Source organism: Anopheles cruzii, chromosome 2, assembly GCF_943734635.1.
Source record: "Anopheles cruzii chromosome 2, idAnoCruzAS_RS32_06, whole genome shotgun sequence".
Lineage (NCBI taxonomy): Eukaryota > Metazoa > Arthropoda > Insecta > Diptera > Culicidae > Anopheles > Anopheles cruzii.
Window position 1 is genome coordinate 33,356,202 of NC_069144.1, and position 22,998 is coordinate 33,379,199.

Genomic DNA, 22,998 nt, shown 5'->3' on the forward strand with positions numbered 1-22,998 from the left:
CGTCCTTGAGTTGTGTTCCTAGTGTATGTATCCATATAACGTTTAATTTCACAGAACTACAGGAAACGAAGTTGCTTTCAATATCGACCCATGCCGCATTTGTAGTGGTTGGATTGTGCAAAATCGAGTGAGGATCAGGCTACATTTCACTGGAGTCCTGGAGGAGTAGCTTACGTCTGGAAGACTATTGGGACTGTGGTTCTCAAGTCGATAGTCAGTCGCTCAGAAGGGTTCCTTCGCTTCACTTTGTTTCGTTTTGGTTCATATCGTTCGTGCTATCGTTTCTGCTACCAACAAACCGATTTTTCTGATTAGTTTTGCATTATCCATATAACTACAAACCATATATAGATTACAAATCAGCAGGTGAGTTTCTTTCATTTGTAATTAGTGAAAGATCCGGTAACTATGTGCATTTAAAACCAACGTTAGATCATTTCCATTAGAAACCAATAAGCTGGTACGCCGTCGAAGTGTTAATGACATGTTTTAGCAAAATAATGTAAGTTTTTTGCAAATGTGGCTTCTAAGTAGAAGTGCTTCGGAAGACTTAGTGTTGCATAGAAAAGATCGTTATTAAATTAATGATAAATTATTTTTTAGAAGCGATCAATAGGATAAATCCAATTCGAAAAAGATACGTTTCATAGTGTTCACTAAGGTCTAATGCTCTTTTTTTATATTTTGCAAGTAGGGCAAATGCATTTACGCACGGTGTGTGGGTAAATGCATCCCCTGCCCTCGCTGCCGAGGTCCAAAACCCATTAAAACTCTACTTGGTTCTCCATCTAAGGTCTAATGCTCTAAAGGCTTTTTTGAGCCTGAATAGGATGTTACTGTGCCTATTTGTGCTGAAGATTATTATCAAAATTTACTTAAGTAGTTTTGTAGTGTCTTGGCCTGGAATAGGGGATTCTGCTATCCCGGCCTCTATGGCTTCGCTCCTCGGTCCCTGAGAACGGTCCAAGAGTTCGTGCGAGTTCTCCAGATCTGACCTCCTGTTACTTTTTCTTGTTCCGTAAACTGAAGGAAGTCATGAAAGGACGACGCTACGATATGATTTAGGAGATAAAGACGGCATCGCGATGAGCCAAAACTCGTCCAAGCAAAACAGCTGTCAAAAATTGACTGATTACTCAAAATGGTCGAACTTTTCACCATAAGTGAGTGACATCAATCTAATACCACAAAAAAATCGAAAATCGAACATACGTAGCCCGCGTAAATACAAAATTGTCAGAACTTTTTGAACACACCTCGTATATCCGATGGCAAGTTTGGAGGCATTATAGTTGGACATTTGCATTTATGTGGAAACATCTTGGGGGTTGTTTGGAGGTTGGGGTTTTCGTATTTCGCTGATTTTTTCTGTGCAGTGCGTTCCGCTTCATTTTAAACCAATGGTATGGTAATTTATTTTTTGCCTTGCATCTTACTTAACACTCAAACGGAAAGAAGTGTTAGAAATTTGAAGTTTGGCACTCATGTTAGGGTTCGCATTGACGGCTTTCGCATGGAAACTGATTAATTGGTACAGCGCTGACATAAATTTATGGAGTAAAGTCCTTATAAAACTTTTCAGGCCATTGCTTCGCTTGAACGGTATTTTTCCCCTTCCAGAAGCCGTAAGAAGCCGTTCAAAATAACAAAACTTGTCTTATGAGTAGAGTAAAATTACATTTTAACCGCTTTTTTTTACGTTTGATACGTACTGAAAAGCGGTTAATGCAATATTACTAGCGCCATTTATGTGTTATGCCCAAGACTTTTCAGTTCATGTGTTATTTTTCTGACGATACATGAAATTAGGAAGTAGTGTATGGAAAAAATAGAAATTAAGAGTGGCTGAGTTTTGTTGTGTATATCTCTTACTACTTTTATTTCAATCATTTCAAACTTTAACTCAAAGAGCATCGCGTTGATGTTGTTTCTTGTGACAAGAGAATCTGATTTTAAATATGAATGTCTCTTTGCTCAAAATAGACGACAAAACGAAATAAAGATCACTGTGGTCGTTATGAGACTAAAACCTACCTAGAAAATACGGCGACAATCAGCTAGTATATGTTAAAAAGGGTCCTAAACCAGATGCGCTTAATAGGTAACAGTCCCTGTTGATGCAGACAGTATCGGTGTCGATTGCTATGTGAGTCGTCATTAATACGCTCTGATACCGAAAGTAGTAGTAGTGGTATAGCAGAAAACTAAATAATTAACTACTTTAATAATCGATCAACTCTTCAATGTCTTAGTTTGCCTGCTGAAATAAAATAAAACTGTTCAGTTTCCGATAAACAACCAATAGACTAAGAAAATTTTTTGCAAAATCTAAAATATATCCTACAACGGATTTTCGATAAACGTAACACAACACGTCATTTGAAAAGAAATACTTTGGCATTTTTGCATGAAACATAACATTAACATCTGTTGGGTTCCTTTTGTTGAACACTTTGCTCGTAGTGAGTTACAATGAGCAATGTAACATTTTAAACTCATATTCAGTCGTAATAAAAACAACATTGGTACAGACGATGATGGTTCCACTGGACCTGATGGGTACTCCAGTTGTAAATGGCGGTGATGGAGGTACGCCTCGCGCAACGAATAACCATGGAATTGCTACCATTGGTGCAAACGCGTCCTTTCGACGGTACGATGACGAGTATAGGAGTAAAATTATGCAATGTAAGTGTCCCTTAATTCAATCATTCAAGCTTGAAAGTTTCGATAAAATATTGTGCAATTATTTTCTTTTACTTATCAATCTTTTTACTATTTTATGTTTGGTGTTTAATTCATATCGACTAGCAACGCTTCGTAAGTACGGTGAGTAAATTGCTATTTTCTTTCTGTTTGTGCAATAATATAAAAGTAACAGCAATAGTAGAAAGTCATGTAACACGTATAAGTGAGACAAAAAAAACTATGAAACATGTGGACGTTTACGTTAAGAATTAAGTGTATTAAGTGCACTTCGTTTCCACATTAAAAAAGTAACATGGTTTTAAGTACGCAATTAACAAGAAAAACCACTACAACCTCTGGTTGACCACTGTTTTGTCAGTCGTTAACATTGTACATTGTATCGTATTATTGTTACCAGGGTTTTTCATTAATGATCAGTTTGGCCGGGTCGAAACTATCATTCATATAACTTACGGGTAGCTCTTTTGCATTTTCTCTAATGAGAATTTCGTTTAGCTGGCCTACTATGGCTGGCTACAACCTTCGAGTGCTAATGCTAAATTAACGGTTGTTCTTGCATAGTTGCAATGTAGTCGTACTTTCTTAAACGCGGGCAAATTAGTCCATTTTGTCCATATGAACGGTCTACGAATACTTTGCGGGCTGATTCGTCTTTCGCCATTCTCATGACATGATCAGTCCACCGGAGCGTACAGATCGCTATTGTACCTCCACACATGTAGTACATAGACTGTACAGTCATGAAGACTCTGTTTAACCCCAGCTTTGACAGTCTCCACATGAGACGTTTGTAAAATAGTTTCTTCATATTGGAGAACCTTCGACCTATAATGTCTATGTTATTGGCATAGGTCAGGATCTGGCTGAACTTTAAGTAGATTATTCCTGAGGTATTCACTTCAGAGTCCCTGCAGAACAAGGGAGATGGTCTGTAAGCAATCAGCACCGTTTTATTCCTATAGTTGATACCTATCAGAAGAAATCTATATACAAAATGGAATTTTTTTTATACAAATAAATTTAGAAGATGTCGAGATTCTAGCCATAAGGCATTGACTCGTTAACCTACAACCCCAGGTACGTTCAGATAAATTCCGTTCTCTACTCATTTTATTCAATACTTGACAAGCTCGGCTACAATCCTGTAGAAGCTTGGTGTTTCGTTATGCTTTAGTCGAATGATAATCTTCTGGGTCTCTTCGATGCTCGGTGGCAAAAGTACATTTGTATCCGCTAATGGCGGCTATGACTGCTCGGCAATTTGATAATCGAGAGATGACCTTAGGTCATTGAATCACTGAGTCAATAAGGTAACAATCTGAGTTGATGTTGGCCCCAATCAATCAATACGTGTTTTTCATTGTAAAGTAAGTTCTTCCGAGTCTTAAATGAGAAATTAAACGACAAAATGGCCAAATTGGTCTGTGTGCTGAGGATAAGAGAGATTTGTTTTATTTTCGAAGAAAATGTCAATTGAACCTGCAAGTGTGAGAGAAAAATGAACTAGTGTACTTAAAATTTAATAAACAGTTGTATACGTTACGATGAGCGAAGGAAAACAACCGGAGGCCGAACCCCTGTTGCCCGGTGAAACCGCCTTTTTACCGACTTAGTGAATTGGAATCGTTTGAATGACTGGTGGTGTAGCAAATGGTGGTGGCACAAAGCTTAAGCGAGACTTTTGCAGAGACCAGAAAAGGCCATGAATGGAAGTTGCCACCCGTTATACTAGTAACTTAATTCTAATCAGACGCTGTCCCGGGGGCTCAAGCTATTCATTTGGGGCAAATGATAGCTTCGGGTGATTACATGACACTACAAACATAAAAGAAACGACGAATGAGCTGCAAGCAAACAGAAACACGCACGCTAGCAAAACTGAAAAAAGATGCAAGGTGAAACGGGAGATTTTTATTTATCGTTTTATATTCATCCAATCTGTTTTGTACTCTAGCCTTAAAAGGTGAAAGGGCAGCCAACAAACTATGAAAAGAAAGGCCAAGTTCTCAAAGCTGTAAAGCACTTGGCGGAATGCTGGTATGTCTTGCTCGATGTCTAGTTAATCTTTTCTTACACGTTGGGAAAGTAGAAAGTTCTTCTTGGGATTATAGTCACTATGCTTACGTTATTGACGCTTCTTTGTCTCCGAAAGTTTATTGTTACTTTAAGTTTTGATTTTTTATTATATTACCATCTGTTAAATATAACTGTTAGGAGATCTTGCAAGCAATTCGTCGTGTTTCGTGCTGTAGGTGCGAGTGTCTCACTCTAATGTGAAGTTGACCTCCGAAGACAGGTAAAGTTTTTTTCACACAGGAAGTGATAAAATACTATCGCTAAGGACCCGCCATGAACGCATGCGTATTTTGTGGCATTTTATTGTTTGGCATGCATTTTATTTCAGCTCTCGAGGTCTTGTACTGATCAAAATAATATATACATGGGCCCTTGTGTCAGAAAGTGTATTGTTAGACAATATAAAAAAGAACTTTTTACAAAACACGCTGTTTATAACCATTATCACCGTGTCTAAAACAACGACAACGAAAACTTGGGATACAGCAGAGGCCTTTGACAATTAATAAATATTGTGTGAAATACTAAAAATGTTTCAATCATACAGTATTATTTTTTGGAAAACAAATGTTTCCTATGATGATTAATAAAGAAGTTGCATAATTAAACATTTTGCTCCCCACAATCTGTGTGCACATTGTCTTCTTTTGATGTTCGAAGCGCCATGTTACAGCCATCGCCAGCTTCATTCATATTCGCACTTGTAGCGCCCGAAGTTCTACGACAATCAAACAGGGCGCTAAAGTGTTCAGAAAGCAACAATAAATCAGTTCGCTCGTTGAGTAAGCGGCACATACGGGTGGTGGTGTGGACTTTTCGATCGTATGAATATTTGCTTTCTGTCGTGCTCGTGTTATGTACTACTTTAAGCGGTCAGCAGTTGGAAAATTCGCGGTGGCCATCATATTAACTTGTGGTTCGTCGGGATCTCTATCGTCTTCGGCTTACCAATTAAAAGATACCAATGCGAAAGGCGTAAGTTCAAACTCGTATGCATACTGAATTTTGTTCAAATAAGGATCTGCAGATACAGAGCGATTGAATTATTTAAAAATTATGCTCGATTCCAGTCTCTCAGAGATGGTGAGTATCCGTCGTAAGAGATGCGATACATACATGCGTATTGTATATAGGTGCATACGTACATTTTCATTGTGAGAGAAATGTATTCCACGAGAATTAACAAGGGTACCTTAAAGCGTGGCTCCCGAGGGCTAGCCTAAGGATGGACAAGTGCAGTGTAACCAGGACGAAGGAAGTATAAACACTCGCACTCAAATACAAAGGTTAAACACCTTCCGGTGTAGTTCCTGAGTAATGGACTTCACCAGAGAGAGTTTCAGCTCCGACGAACGAATCCGTATGTGTACACGTTAGTCGACTACGAACCGTCGTAATATGAGGGTTGGAGGACGAATATCACCACGCTCGAATATTAGGCGATCTATTTTGACGCTTGTCGTGTAGCGAAACTTTGTAAAAAGTGGCAAAAATTGTGCACGAAACAGCAAGAAATGGAGAGCTGCTACACGGTTGAAGAACCATACTGGAGACAAGTGGCACTAAAATGCGAGTGTGTGCGAAAAATCGGTGCCGTGGTATAGTAACATCAAAATAATTATGTGATAGGCCTCCCATTACCAGTAACACTACCCTGATTGCAATGTGCGTTTGTTTCTGAGTGTATATTGTAATGTTAGCGATTTAGTGGAAATAAAAATATGTAGTGTTTTACTTCGCAATAATTTTTCTGTTTCTGGAAAACCACTGAGGTTTTACTAAAATCAGCGACATTATCCAGCCGATCATCAGATTTGTTGAATCAGTATAACGTTCACTTAGTTCTAGGGTATTCGTGTTGTCTTTTCGGTTGCATGCTGGTTGGAGCCGCATGCAGAACCGTACAATACTAATGACGCCGACTATCAATCCGGCTACGCAATCCATCAAAATGCTGCACTTTGGCAACAATAATAGTTCTCGCGCTTGCTCGGTGCAAAGGCCAAATACTACCGCATCCGGAACGTCTATGTATACATCAGGTTGAATACTTTTTTTAATTTACAAAATTACAATTTTATTGTCACGATAATATATTTAGTTTTATTTAGTCTTTTGTTGGATCTTAGCACTCTATACTTAGCCTTTCCGCGAACAAGATGGAAATAAAAGCGTTTAAGACGCCCTATTTACGGTTCGTCATAAATCATCGTTTTATGAGTATGGTTTAATGTTCTGAAATTGTTCTTTGTTTCATGGTTTGCAAAGAAATTTGTCTTATAATTGATATTAGGTGTATCGGTTGAAATTGAATTTCGTTTGTTGCCGGATTTAATTTGCTATTGTGGTTTTGTTTTCTGAAGCACATAGCCGAATGTGGATGATTTTAATACCAATGGGTGCAATAGGTTGCCAGTGCAAATAGTTTCTTTAGTGACTACTAGTTCTTCAGTGTCACCATGTCACCATGTCTGGAATCGTACTCGGTATCACAGACTCACCGGAATAGTCTCACAGGAATAGTCCTAACTTCCTCTGCCAAAGAGGAGTCTATATTTAAAAGTGAACTGTAGGATTCTGAAAGGTTGGCACAGTTTATTGCTTGAGAATCGCTAGGAAGACCCTGAAAAGGCACAAAGTCTCGGTAGATGTTATTAATTTTTGATGGGGAGCGTACTTGTTCCAAGACCTTGATGTTATTAATCAACAAACACATGGGCGGAAAAGTCCCGAAAACGCTTTTGAAAAACGCTACGAAAGAAACGATTTCAGCGCTGCTTTAACATTTCAATACAGATTTTGTAAAACGATTTGTCTTTTGGTTCAAAATAGGCCTTAGTCTCAGCGATAGCTTCTCCATTCGAGCGACATTTGCCGAAAAATTACCAGTGAGCATTTTTTTGGGTCTGTTAACAGCCGCTGGGTTGCAAAGCTGGCGAACACGGTGGATGTGGGAGCAATTCAAAGTTGCGTTGAGAAAACAACATCTGTTTCATTGTCATATGCAGTAGTTAGTTTGCAATTTCAGCCTTCAACGCTGTATAATATTCACTGTTGATGGTATTTGTTGACTCAAGATAGTTGATGTACGAGGGGTGTTCAAAATTTTTTGCGTCATTGGAATTTCCGCGGGCTGCGGGTTAGGTAGCTACACATTTCATTAATTTTTTGGTGAAAAGTTCGGCCATTTTGAGTAACCAGTCAATTTTTGACCGCTGTTTTGGTTTGGCGTGTTTTGACTCATCGTCGATTTATGTTTACTCCAAAACTAATTGGCCACGAAGAGGTAATTTAAGTTTTGAAAACAGGAGAAAGTCACAGGAGGCCAGATCTGGGGAATACGGTATCGTTAAGCATCATTAGTGGGCCAGAAATTTGCGCAGCGCATTGTTTTGGCCAAAAATTCGCGTAGAAACCAAGATGTGTGAGCAGGAGCGCGACAGTTAATTTTCGTTTTCCCACAAATCCATGCCATCCATTTTTTGGAAGAGACAAACATCGACGATGAACCAAGAGACGCGCACAGCTGCCAAAAATTGACCGATTACTCAAAATGGCCGAATTTTTTCACCATAACCTACTGAGATGTGTTGAAACCTAACGACACAGAGAAATCGAAAATCTGATGTACGTAGCCCGAGAAAATTCAAATGTCGCAAACATTTTTGAACACGCCTCGTATATTACGCCACGCACATCCCAAAATATTGAAGCCATTCCAGTCGATTGTTCCAGCTTTGGACGAGGTTCACCAGTTGCTCTCTACTCAGATGACGACTGACATTTTTCTTCCGGAATGAAGTGATGGAACCATGTTCCACCCATTGTCACATACCGACTAACGCAACTTTACTTTTCGATCATTCAAAACGATTTTGTTAAATTTTTTAAAGTTTTCTTGTGTTGCTGCTTCATTTGAACGTCCACTGCATTCAGCATCATTGGTGTTTCAACAACCACGTTTGAAGCCAGCTAACCATCGTTTTACTGTTGTTTTTGATGAAGCGGAGTCCTTATAAGCCTTTTCAAGCCATTGCTTCGCTTGAACGGTAGATTTTCTCATCCAAAAGTAATGTAACATTAAAATACGAAATTGTGTTTGATCCATTATTTTGAAAAGAACAAAAGTAGTGTCACTCTTAGCAGAATAACTTGCAAACTTATGAGTAGAATGTCATGAAATTTTAACAATTTTCTTTTGAAAAGTAATTAGGCAGGCAATAATGGACTAATAAGGCAATATAAGGCAGTGACCTTAAGATTGCCCACTGTGCATCACGTCGGGCGATTTAATGTGGGTAGAGGTCATGGACCAGAAGGAGATTCTTATACGTTTAGACTGGATTAGTCCAATCCTTGTCAGTGCCATCTTAAAAAGGCAATGGAAGCTAATGCATCCGTACAGAGTGGGTCATAGTTTTGTATAATCTTATAAGGTTCTGTGGATGTGCGCCCTACTAGAAGCCGAAAATTCTGCGCATAAAAGAAAACTGTTTGACACACGCGCTAGATACGAAAGGTGCGTATCGCATGGTAGTTTGGTAACCACACGTCTAGGTACCTAAAAGATTCTGCTAATTGTATCTTTTCGTTGTAAAGGAAAAAGATCGCATTGAGGTTTTTATATCCCCTTCGCTATATATGGGGTATTGTAAGGAGTATATCATCATTTCAGTTTACGTTGTTGTTGGATTTTTAACGAATGCTGCTTATCCATTCGTCTTCTATAGATCTATCTTCTTTGGTTCAGCTTGACGAACGCTACACCGCGCGCTTGACAAAAGTTTGATTTCCTAAGGGAACTCTATTCACACCCAGTAACTTTTAATTAGGTTTTACTATCACCGTTACAGCGAGCCTATACAACCTATTTTACAGCGAGGAACGTCTATAACGTGCAGGCACAGTTTCCTATTAAATCTTTCTAAAAAGTTTCGATGCACTTGGTTAATTACGATGGCGTTTGGTTCATTTTTAACAACACGCCCTAAGGAGAGATAAATAGTTTTGCATACCGAACCACAACCTATAGTACTAATAGATAATAATAATAATATTAATATTTTTTTAGACCTGGTTGCTTAAAGCTATACAGGTGAGTCTTACAAATCTAAGGAGATGAGAGAAAATAGTAGAGGGAAAGGAAAGCAAAACGGACAACAAAGAAAGACCGAACAAGATAAGGCGACAAACAAAGATAAGACCGAAACATTGTCTATCTCCTTCATCTCGGACGTATCGGCATGTATCCGCATCGCCGGAAAGGAACTGCACCTTTTTAATATGCCGTTAATTTTAAAATCCGATAATGCCAAAAAGGACCAGTGTGTTAAACGTTAAATTGTTTCATTTCATCAAACATTGTTTCCCGTTCGACGTCAATCATTCGACTCCCTTTATTATTCATTACAGGTTCTTATATAGATAATTACAACTAGCACTCCAGACGTTGGAGTTGCCAAACTGCTTCAAATACAAACCTACGTTTAATGGCAACTGAATTGCTTAAATTGAAATGCCAACTTAGGCTTTGGCCAAACTGCGGGTCGTGTTTAGTCCGCATGTTCGGTCTACGCGCTGTTGGCGTGCTTGCGCCCTAGTTTGTGATTGTGCCGCAAGTCGCGCTCCAGGTGTCTCCGAAATGGAGACATGGTATGCTTTACTATTTATTGTTACGCGCATCTTTTATGCGTGTTCTTACAGCTCGTGGACCTTGACATGAGGTCCATGAGGGACCTAGTAGCATTTGTAGGTTGAAGCCGGCGATCATCGATTTAAGTCTCAACAATAAAAGGCTATGCACCTTACGCCTGTCCGGTAGATTCTACAAGAATAGCCTGTTAAACGTTGATGCACCAACCGAAGACAAAACCGAAGAATAATCCATGGCATTCTTCAAAACGAGCTTGACCGATGCCCCAGATGTCGCTTGAAAGTCATTCAGTGGGACTTCAACGCTAAAGTCGGAAGGGAGCGGGTTTACCGCCAACACACCGGCTCTCACAGTCTACATGAGATAGCTAACGACAACGACCACGTCCAGAGCCAGAGATTTTGATGAACTACTCAACAATCAATTTACCGAGTATTCAGAAGCTCCATTGGCGGATACTAATCTGCTCTGCCACCGAGAATCGAAGAAACCCTCAAGCCCTTTTGTCGACTGAAAAACAACGAAGCAGCAGGCGCTGACGGGATTGTAGCCAGGCTCAGAAAAAATTGAGGGGAGAAAGTCGAACACGAGAATATTATCTAAGGCATGGGACAGCGAATCGATATCTTGTGACTGGGTTTTTTGTTATCATCTACCTTCTTGTTATTACACAACAACCACTGAGTGGTCTAAGCCTGCACCAGAGACAATGTTAATCACTGATGCTTTCTGTAACGGATTGTTTGTACGGATGGGGTTGATGGTGAATTTTATGTAGCGTTTGTATGGGAGCCTCCTCTCCTATCCTAATTTTCCTATTCACAATCCGGTGTCACAAAACTACGCTGTGCAAAATTTCAAACGGATTGGTTCAGTAGTTCTGGAGGTACGCGGTACACACAGACAGACATCCATTTTTATATATATAGATGCAGACGCCTACCAGTAGATCGATGAGCTCGATGTTTACGGTATAATTTAAGCTTGTCCCATGAAGCAATCATCCTTGTTACCTAGCAATCATCGGACCATAACGAGTGCAAAATTATGTAAGATTTACACGTTATGTAATTAATATACAGAACGACTTGATGACTGGTTGATTGATATATCCATTTTATTATTAATGGCGGTAGTGTTCGAGTTCATTCGATTAAAGGATACATTCTCTCCTTTTAGAAAATCCGGAAAAATGAAAAAGGTTTTCTACACAAATTTACACAAATATGATGTCAGTCTCACGATATCGTTAGGCGATATCGAAAAGTTTCAACATTTCTAGACTAGATTCGAGAATTCCACTAGATGCTCAATGTCAGACTACAGCCCTGGCAGTTAAATTGCGGTTAGTGCATTGGTTGTTCGTCCGTAATCCTTCCTGAGAAGTATCGGCGGCACGACATAGCAAAACATGAGAAAGCTTCGGGGCCTCGGAAGTAAAAAGCAACAGAGTCATCCAACTTCGTACCGAATATGGGAGTACTTGGAACTTCCCGAGATTCTTTCGACTACAAAGAGACACAGGTTCTCTCACGAAGATAAAAAAGAGAGGGACGCGGTTTAAGTTGGCCTGAATCCACAAGGATTCCTTTGTTCAAGTACCAGAGAGACTTTGCCGACCAGACCATTGATAACAGAATACAGCAACGAAAATCGGAACGACTTGGCAGCTAGGATACTCTCTCTTTGAAATGAGCTTTTACCGGGAGCAATGAGCTTAACCCGCTAACAAACTCTGAAGGAGACACTTTCACTACTTCTCTCGAAAACACTCTCACAAAAACCAGTTTATCCCGGGGAGTCACATAAAAGCTCATGTACGCGGTTGCTGGAAGTTTAGTTGAACATCGCTCCTGCTACCAAGCGGACAAGCGTTAGTGTGCCGAAACTCCCTGCCGAGAGCCGTCTCGCCAGCTGCACTCGGTATTTAACAGCCACGAGTTGATAACGGACTAAGCGAAGGTCCGCATTGTGTCGCATGAAAAACGGTAACTAATCGTAGCGGAAGGAATTGATTGAACTCGAAACAAGAAGCCCAAAGAAAAGCTAATCCACAGTGTTTAATCATATCCGTTTAACCATGATTTGGCGTATTCCGCTGCTTTGGGTACTACTTTGGTAGTGTGTGTTTTTACATTACTTCTACTCTCCGTTGCGGAAGCTTCATTTATGCGTAAAAAATCTGCGTTTAGTCAGCTAGCTTACCAGCATTAACAGCTCCATCCGGGCATCCGGGCTGAGTTCAACGTTCGTTGTGAGCGGGACTGTTTCGTGCCATGTTCTTTCTTGCCCTTTGCTGCGTATGTTGTACTTAAACGTGTTCTTACGATGAGTTCATTTTTCGGAAAGTTGGTTTTGCTGGTAAAAGTTGTTTGAAGGCGAATGAAAGTTCATCAAGCAAAAAAGTTAAGATAAACGAAAACAAAAAATACCTCAAATCTCCCTGATAAACTTCTCAAATATGCGAACTGCACGAAGAAGTTACTAAACTTATCAAAACTTTCGCAACTGTAGTGCTTTGGAGGCTGGCTTTAGTAGAAGCTGTACGCTGCGGCGTTCTTGTTGATTGCTCGAATCCTGTGCCAAAACCTTCAGCCTTCTTCTGTCGGGTGGATATTGGAGTGCATTCCTTTGTGTGAGGAGTACGCGGTATCTAATTTTGTGCCTTTGTGTATTCCTACACTGCCGGTTGGTGTGAAGTTCTCGTTGCTTCTGTTGTTTAGTGCGGAGGTTGTCGATTGGTTGAAGTCGTGTGATATTCATAGACGACATTCTACTGAAGAACATAAACGAACGAAGGGAAAAATAAAAATTGAACCATTGAATCGAAGCGTGTTATTTTGTGCCTGTAGTTATTCGCTAACCTGCCCTGGAATTGATCTAGTTTCTCGCGCCTCGAAGCAGTAAAAGCTATTTGTGGTTGGGCTTCTGTGAGTTTTCTTGCTGGTTCTAGTGAAAGACTTTCATTTTCGCGCTGATCTCACGAGAGTGTTAGTTGGTGTTGGAGGTGGTGTAGTTACCTCTGGTCGATGCGTTACTTTTAATGCGCCTCATATGTTCGCGGTCGATAGGCTGAACACAGGATTAAGCTTACGTTCCCAGCTGCTGAGGAAACCTGGCGTCTAGCTATCGTCTTGCAACCCTATAGTAGTGTCTGCTTACGATATTACCTTGCAATACATGCCCGTGCAATTGTGCATGTATATAGCATATTGATTTCGCGGCAAATTGTTTTTATGTGGTAAATTTACCTGAACGGGCCACCTACATTCAAAAGTATTTGCAAACCAAAGTTTTGTTCGGGTGAACGTTTAGACATAGACGTATAATAAATCCGCCATCACGACGACTTTCAACGGAGGAAAAAAACTTGGCCACATCGCACTGATTAACGGAAAAATGCCTGAAGAGAGCGGCGTCATAGTGGAAGGTAGGCCAGTGCACCCCTTTCTAAGAGTGGGTTGAGCTGAAAGTTGTGCCGAATGTCGTCCACTTACATTATATTTACACAACCACTGTACCTGTAGTCTTGTTCACTAATCTTACTAGACTGCATTTGATTCTCGTTGGAGTCTCGATGCAATACAACCCTAGTGATGGAAGTGAAGGCATGAACTATTTAGTTAAATCCACTGTATTTTAACCCCTATTCCGGGTTTGCAAGCACAGTGTTATGTAAATGTTCTGAAATCATTTTTTTCATTTACTCGTATCCGCTTAAAAATTTGGTGTATATTTTGTTTCGTAGTCGAATTCCAACATAGCGAACCTTTTGTACTTTGACTCATTTTAATAGGTATTAAATTATAAAATCCATTCCTGATGGAGCAACTTATAAACGAACGAAATAATGCAAAATAGTTGATACATTGGTAACTGACTGATTCCTAGAAGTACATTGACTCGTGATATTGTAGACTTCACTAGGTCAGAAGGAAATTATTCTATTTCCGTGCATTTCCCTCCTTTTGCGTTTCGGTTGTATGTGAAGTTTACATCTGAATCTGTCAACTTCTGTCGCAGTCTGTAACACTACACTTCGTCATCTTCTTCGAGCAGTAGCAGCCCATCATGTTTGAAGCTACAGACAATGCAACAGGAAGCGACAAACTTCATTCCAGCGTATACTAGCCTGTCCACCACAGCACGTTGCAGTAGTAGACGGTGCAGTAGATACTGTGTCCAGCCAAACGAGATAGAGTCTTTCTATAACGAGAGAACACTTCATCAAATACATCATGTCAAGTAGGATAGAAGGATCTATCACATGTAGAGTGCCGGCTGAGTGAAAGTGGCACTACAAAAAGGGTTAATTTTTTTCTTTTAGAAGCGGTCGCGTTGTGCAGATAATAGTGGAGCACGAAAGCACGAGGAATGCTTCGAGTGAAGTTGATTGATGAAAACATTGTTCACCCACCGTAGAAAAATGAGGCCTTGAATGTGTTAGTGCTAAATACTCATCAAGCAAAAACTGAAACGAAAATCGACATTTAGTCTAATTAAGTTTTCCAGTTTTTCAGTGCCTTTTGTAAATATTTTATACACCACCAATGAGGTACTTCGCAACCCTCTCCGATTGGTAGTTTTCGGCTTCAAGTAGTACAGCGATGTGTTCATTGTACACATCAAGTTTTGCGAAAAATCTTCTAAAATCTTTGTGGTACACTCGATGCGTCGTAGCGTCGTCGATGTTGATGTGTTTAAAAAAGTAAATTAAGACATACTTTTGTTCATATTTACCATCGGGGCTATTTATCACAGGCTTTTTGACAAATGATCATCAGCAAGCTGACCTACTTCAATCTGAAGTAGCAGCTGCTCTAACGAGAATACTTTGTGAAGCGTCGGCCTGACCATCCGCATTGGAGTTATTTGGTCTAGGCTCCTAAGCGGAGCAGGTCAAGGCTCTACATTCAACTCTGAGTAGTATGTTTATTAAAAATTTAGTGTGATTTTGGCTTGGGTAATTGGCGATAGGCCAAAGATGTCACCTTACTAAGAAGGCCGTGAAAGGCGTTTCTAGATACTGATTTATCTCTTGGCTGCATTTGATTGGTTGATCAAGCAAAGATGGCAATTTTCTACTTTGGGTTTGCTTACAACATTCACTTTATGTACTGCGAAATGTTTCCACTGTTGGTAAATTGTAAGACTTGGTGTTTCTGCTGTTTTCCAAGTGACTAGAACTTACGAAACCTTTATACTTATTCTACGTAAAGCGTCTTTAAATAATGGGTTTTTCGCTACTCAGCAATCTTCTAATAGAGTTGTACCCCAATTGTTGAAAAACAAAAGAAATGTGTCGTGCAATCTGACCAAGGCATGTAGAGCAAAAAAAGCGTTCTGACGACAATGACAAATTGAGATATGCTTTTTATTCTTCAAAAATGTTCCGTGCAAAAATAGTAATTTGAAAATTGGCCTTCTATGTGATCTCCGATCGTAATTTCACTCAGCATAACTAGTTTGCTTCACAAATATGAGCACAAGCAGTGCTATGCTGTAGAATGATTTTCGTATAGGTGCTCCATTGTTTGTTTAGTTGTTGGATGAAGAAATGCGCGTTGATCGTGCTTCTCCAATGAATTGTAATAGTAAATCACCAGCTCATCTCCATCCAGTATAGGCTAAGTAAAATTTTCTTCGGTTTGGTTTGGTTTGCAAGGAGTGGTTTGGAGGTGGTCGTTAGAGATTACGAAATGCAACCAATTGTCATTCCTTTGTACGGTTCTTTCGTCACACGATGGGTATCAGGGGCAATTCTTCGCAGTACAACTGGAGCCATACTCCCCATAAAATGCTTTCACGGACCAAACCTTCCATAAGTAAAAGGCAAAAAATGATCTGCACAATATGAGTAATAATAAAACAAGAAGTGACGCTTAAAGCTGATGCATAACCTTCAATCATTTTTAGATAAGATTAAAAATTCAACAAGTGTAACATGATAGTTCACGTTTGATTTTTAGTTGTGAATTTAAAGCATAATATAATGTTCATTACGAGAGTTGATGAAGGAGAAAATGAGCGCTTTCTAGATTTTGTAAATTGGAATTTGTATAAACTAAATACCAAAAACCATCATTCTTATATTAAGGAAGCTCGAGCGGTTGGAATAAACGTTTTTCCATTAAAGCATTGGCCAATTATGAAGACCAAAAGTTGATGATGGCCTAAAACCATATTCTATTCGGCGCATTACCTTTACGGTTCAATTAAAAGCTAGCTAGACCTGTAAATGGATGGCCGCAATTTATTATCATTTGCGCCATAAAATTTACTATGGAATCACTCGAAATCTTCGTTTGGTTTTGAAGACGCTGTTTGGTGTTTCGGCATTTGCAAAAATTAGGAAAATGAGGTGCACACGAGGAAAGCTCTTTTGATCCCGTTCCACGTAAACCGATTACATAGCACCCTCAGTATATGTGTATTTGCAATATTGTTGCCCGATTGCTCCATAGATATTTTTTTAGGCGATGAGAACAATACAAACAATATTGGACAGTTGGGTTTGGGTTTAGATGATGCCATTGTTGGGTTTAGATGGATTGCTTAATGGAATAGTTTACCCCACGTAAGACCAACGCTTGGCATAGACCAGAATCATTCTTGCCTATTTCATCCACTATTCGAGCGGACTAGAAACATGGAAATGTTCCAGATTTTATCATGTATTCTTTCTTCTCAACAACAATGAAAGATCTTTTCTTCTTTTTTATTCCTAGAAGAACGGACCAGGCCATATTTATAACGAGAATTCTTCATGTATATAATACATAGCAAGTACATAGTATAATACATAGCAAGTCGCATAGCAAGATGAAAGTAATCAGTATTACCCATCGAGTACTGCAGGTTTTGCGAGACCTTCTTGAAAAAAAAATCCATAAACATTGTGCCTCCATAACACATAAGCATTTGGAACTATTATCTAAAACATTATGTAGTGATTCTTTTGGCTGCACCGCACTGCTTAACTGACTTCAACGCGAAAGAAGTTACTTCGTATCCTCCCCATTTATTACAATAAATACAAAACAAATTATACTAAATAACAATCCTGGTAACTAGATGAACATAGTACATGTAGTAATAAACAAATTAAACAGTTAGTTTTCCACTATTTCTATCAATGACTTGTGAAACTTTGTTCACCCGTCGGAAATTACTCATGCAGGCCCCACAGGTCGACCAGAGTGGTACTATAAACTGTGGTCACTGTGAAGGATAGGGCAGCAATTAATTTACTGTCGCCGGTCAGTCGTGCATCTAGCTACGTTCATTATTTAACAGACTCACTGCAGGGTTTGAACTGTGCCACCCATTGTCAATAAGCCATCGTGAACCCTGGACTTTTTGTCACCAGTGACGTGTTCTGAATCAATCCGAACGAAGGCTTCGTGAGTTAGTGAAACTCTTGATAACGATGTGTAATGAAAGCTAATACCTATGGTAATGTGGACGAAAGATAGTATTATTAATAACTACACAGTTTTTTTATGAACGTATCGTTTATGTAATGGTGCTTGCAACGCGTTCACGCAAACATTTATGAGCAAAAGCACTACCGAAACCGAACAACCCTTAAACAAAGAACCGGAATCGAGCAGAAAATGTTCGCGTCGCGTGGCATGGCAGCACTCACAATGGTTGCGACTGAAATGTCAGCCATCCCACCGATTGTATTATAGAAAAAAGTTGTGGCTGTGTGATCCATCAAACTACCACACTTTCGAAACACACCAACCAACAACCCATTCGTCTCGGGGGTCGGGACGTAAGAAGTTTTCCATTCATCATCAGCAGCATAACGGGGCGCTTCCGCTGCCTATGGAAACTTCCGGTTGCTAGTGAGACGCAGAAAACTCATTTTTGTTTACTTATTTTGTAGCTACAGTGAACTGTGTACGATGCTCTAACAGAAAGAACTGAGAGGTAGTGAATCCTTTTGAACAGCAACATTAGTAAACGGTGAACCGAACGATGGAATCTGCTCGTGCTGTTGGGGAAGCAATGAGAAATTTCGACATTGTAATTGTAGAAGGTTTGATGATTTATGATTCGTGTGCGAAAATTTCAAATTTCGTTGTCAAAGGTTGTACTACTCTTGAAAGACCCGTCCATCCCCTAGTCCATGCAAACAAACAGTATGCAAACGCATTAGCACTGAAGATTGTTTAAAGCAAGTGGTTTATAATGTCGCCAGGCTGTAAGAATAAACTGAAACTTGAACTAACTAAATTGGGAATTGTTAAGCTCAAGCTAAGTCCTTATAAAAAAAAACCTCAAGAAATTTGTAACGGACTTCAAAGCATTTAGAGCACAAAGCTAACTGCACCACACAAGCTGCCAGCATTAAGTCGAAGCTAATAAATTGGGATAATGAAGAAGATTATAATTAATTACCAGTCATTTCACACCAACTGACCATTTGATGAAACAAAAACAAAATATTTCAGTGCACAAACTACCACAATGATAACGATAAGCTAATTTATTTAAAATATACTGAATTTTGTTCACATGATGCGTCAAATTTTTTTTTATTTTTCTCGCTTTTCTTTGAGTGTTGCCCTTTCAACTAAATTTTGGTTTACTAACTTCTTGCGTAATGTGTCACCGGATAAAGCAAACGGGAGCTATCTTTTGGCCTAATCTGCACGAAGAGGAATAATCATTAAACATAATTGAATGAATTGATGTACAGACGAGTCAATTTTGTTATTAAAATAAGACAAGCAAGTTAACAAAAAGTTGACTTATTTATATAACTCTATGCTAATATTTAGTATAACACCATACTAACAACACTCTATTATACTTCTGCAATGAGCAAAGAGACGTTTCTTCTGCTCTTAGACTTACTAACATTAAACAACTTTAGCAAACCATGAAAACATATTTTTAATTTTCTTATTAAAATATGAACAGTGGAAATTGTAAACTGTTTTGCAACTCGCAGCTAGCATTGTCCTCATGCGATTATCTTCGTGTTGGCCGCATTTAGTCATTTCTTTGGGATTGGTACCTCGACACATTGCAACTGTTGAAGTATAACTTCGAATTGACAGTTTAGCCTTGTTACTACATTAGAACAGTTAGTAATTAAACTTTCCTCCTAGTCCATCAAACCTAAGTGCCTAAGGCAGTATTTCTGTCGGTTGTCGAACTATTTTAGTTTTAAAATGCTGCAGAATCGATTTTCATCAAGGTGATTTGTATTAGAAAAAAGCTTATTTTACTGCAACGGCACTTTTACTCTGTGGCAGTCAATGATTGATGCGATAACAAAATCTGGTGCTCGGCACTTTGGTATGAACGTACGCCGTATTCATTTTGGCAACTAACAATTGTTGATGTGCAATTAACTTTTACTTTATAATATAATTTATAAATAAGATACTTACCAATTCATTTTTTGTAGATTTGTAAACATTGATCAATATTATAATGAATCTGTGAGAGAGTTTTTTATTTTTAAATTAACATGCATCAAAGTCATTTAGTAAGCCTGTTTTGATAATAACAATTAAAAATGTGGTGAAAAACAAGCACGCTTATCGGTGGTTAATTTTTAATAAATATTTGTCAATTCCACAAACTCGACACATATCGTACTTTTCATTCCGTTTTAAAAATTGGAGCAGTCATTGATGTATTGCATAAAGTAGAGATTATTTAAATGGTGATGAAATAGATTTAGAAGAATAAACAAAGAATTTTAGAGGTATAGTCGAATTCCCAATATGTTTTGGCCACAGTAATAAATCGATGAATCGGAGCAACCCAGACGGATGATCTATGTACAGACCATTTTAAGTTTACTTTTTAATATTCAGCTTATCTTCTTATCGTTATAGTTCTATCTTAAGTCAGCTTATAAAGATGATAAAAAAGTTTGCCCATTGTTGCTCTTATTTTTTTTAAATTTAGCCCTTTAGATAAAAGAAGGATGACTCTGTGGTTATGAAATCAAATAAAAGTAAAAAAGCAAATTAGGAGTAGTCAATTCCAAAAAAGGGATTTATACATAAATCAAACCTAGCGGTATGAACGAAAGACGACACACACGAATACGAAGTCGATTATTAGTGTAAGGTATAATTTTACTTTTTGCACTTGTTTCAGTCATACTTTGTTGCGCACTTGCTTTCTAGAAATAAACCTTTCTTTTCAGGGAGAAATTTATATGATGTTCTCAACTCAAATTCACAAAATGAGCAAAACTCAATTTCTACTTTAATTGTCGCTTTAGTCTTCTAAAACAGTCTTAACAGTATCAAACATCATTCTACTTACTAATTCATCTAATTAATCTAATACACCCGTATATTTCTTTTAGCATGAGCCTATTGTTTTGGAACATAGATGATTCCTGATCGGTTAAAACAGCCCTTTATCCCTTCACGAAATTCCTCGAACTTCTTTATGCCCTATCAACTCAGATGTCTAAAAGCACTACCCAAAACACGATCTACAAAATTTTTATTATAATTACTAACAATCTTCCCTTTTTGCAAACTCGTCTCGTTTTTTAGATGTTAAAATGAAAAACAATCTCTTACTCTATGGTAAGTGGTGATAAAAACGAAATAGAGAACCAAAGAGATTAGGAAAGAGTAAGAGAAAGGAGAGAAAGGTGTAGTGGACGACCGTCGTTTGTAACACGGCACAGCGAGATGCGAGGCAGTGGTAGAATCACAAATACAACTTCGAAGAACGCGTTTGGTTAAAAAATTGTTAAAATTAATCTTTCAATATCTTCTCTTCTTTTTCTGATATACCTCGATACGATTGGATATTCATTACTCATGCTGTAATATCTTACAATATGCGATGTCGTGTATATGTGTACATTTGCACGGACTGGTTGGAAAATCGATGAAAACACAATAACCTGCCTATTAACCATACAACACCACATCTTCATCATCATCTTGCCGCGTTACTATTGTGCATCCACTGTGGCTCCGCCGGCCGTTTCCTTGGCCACTGTTGAAACAACTTTATGCTCGATCTTAACAACCTGCAGGGAGTACGTAGTCATATGTTTTTAACAGTTCTTATAGTCGATTTTGAGATTTTTACCGACTTTCCGAGACCTTGATTATTCTTGTCTTTCCGTTTCTTTTTTCATCATTTTCCAATCTATTTCTATTTTCTTCTATTTCCAATTGATCCTCATGTCCTCAAGTGTCCCCCTGTTCTTGTGTGGGTCAATGTCGTCAATACAAATGAACGATGCCAAGGAAATCTGAAAGGAATTTCGAATGGGCCGAATTTTGTCGTCTTGACGAGAATTCGATCGACGATAATTTGTCTTGATGATCGATAATGTATGAATTTCTAATCTAAACTACCTCCTGAGCACATTATCACTTATTAACTTCTTCACTATAAATACGGCCCGGCCCGTTCTTCTAAGATGAAAAAAAAAACTTCTACACTATCTGGTATTTGATGCCGGCTAATGGTATGGACTACAGTCCTTTGTGAGTGTTTGTGTTATATGAGAACCTCGACAACGCTTTTAAGGCACGAGTTTTGCCTTCAAACATTCATTGACATGTTAAATATACTGATTGGTAAATTTATTAATAACTAGCAGTTCCCGGCGCGCGTCGCTGCACCTCATTTCATCCTTATTTCTCGATTGGGAGGCGTTTCAGAGGACTTCTTGTTGACGTATCCGATTAGCTTCCCTTTTCGCTTCCCGTTGCTCCTAGTGTTCAAACGATCGGGCTTCCCGGTGACGTATTCGTTCAACTTCCCTTCCCGCCTCCCGTTACTCCTCCGTTTCCAGGTGTCGTATCCGATCAGCTTCCCTTTTCGCTTCCCGTTGGATACAGGTCAAAACTCGCACCACCTCTGAGTTTGGCTCGAATTGCTTGAAAATTATCCGAGCTTTGCTGACATTAACCCAGATTTTGTATGGGAGCCCCTCTTTGTAAAGAGGGGAGGGGTTTCAAACATTCACCAGAACATTTCCCTTCCCCAAAACTTCCATCTGCCGAATTTGGTTCGATTTGGGACGTTACTTATGTGCGTTACGTATAGGACGTTACGTATGGGTCGTTACGATACGTTACGTTTGTATGGGATCCCCTCCTCCCCGGAGGTGTCGGAGGGTCAATATTTCCTGTTCACAATCCGGGGTCACAAAACTACGCTGTGCAAAATGTCACGTGGATTGGTTAAACAGTTTTGGAGAAAATGTGGTACACATAAATTTAAACATAAATTTTTATATATCAGCTAGTCTAAAAAGTCATTCATTATTTTCACGATAGATGCCTTTAGTGATCGATATCCCGTACAGTTTCAACTTTAGGCTCATTTTAAATCTGATACTTTACACTTAAAAAAAATGCTTCAGTGTTTTTTGTTTGTACCATGCGTTTGTGAGTTACAGGGTGTTAACAATGGAGGTGAACGAAGAGAAAATTCGGTACTTTCTACAGTTTTTCTTGGAAAAAGGCGAAAATTCAAGCTAGGCTGCTGAAATTTTGCATGGTGTTTATGGTCCCGATACTCTAACAGCTAGCTAGGTGAAATTT

The 22,998-nt window shown here is 38.9% G+C and overlaps 1 protein-coding gene across 2 annotated transcripts in view; it reads left to right on the top strand.

Moving 5' to 3' along the window:
* The first annotated feature begins 6,697 nt into the window (after nt 1–6,697).
* LOC128277549 (band 7 protein AGAP004871) overlaps nt 6,698–22,998 on the top strand; it is a 22,857-nt gene continuing 6,556 nt past the window's right edge. The window contains exons 1-2 of one of the 2 annotated variants that reach the window (XM_053016022.1): nt 6,698–6,827; nt 20,980–21,012. In XM_053016022.1, the coding sequence (XP_052871982.1) occupies nt 6,698–6,827; nt 20,980–21,012 (163 nt within the window). The remainder of the gene's footprint in view (nt 6,828–20,979; nt 21,013–22,998) is intronic. The other variant, XM_053016023.1, reaches the window with a different exon arrangement.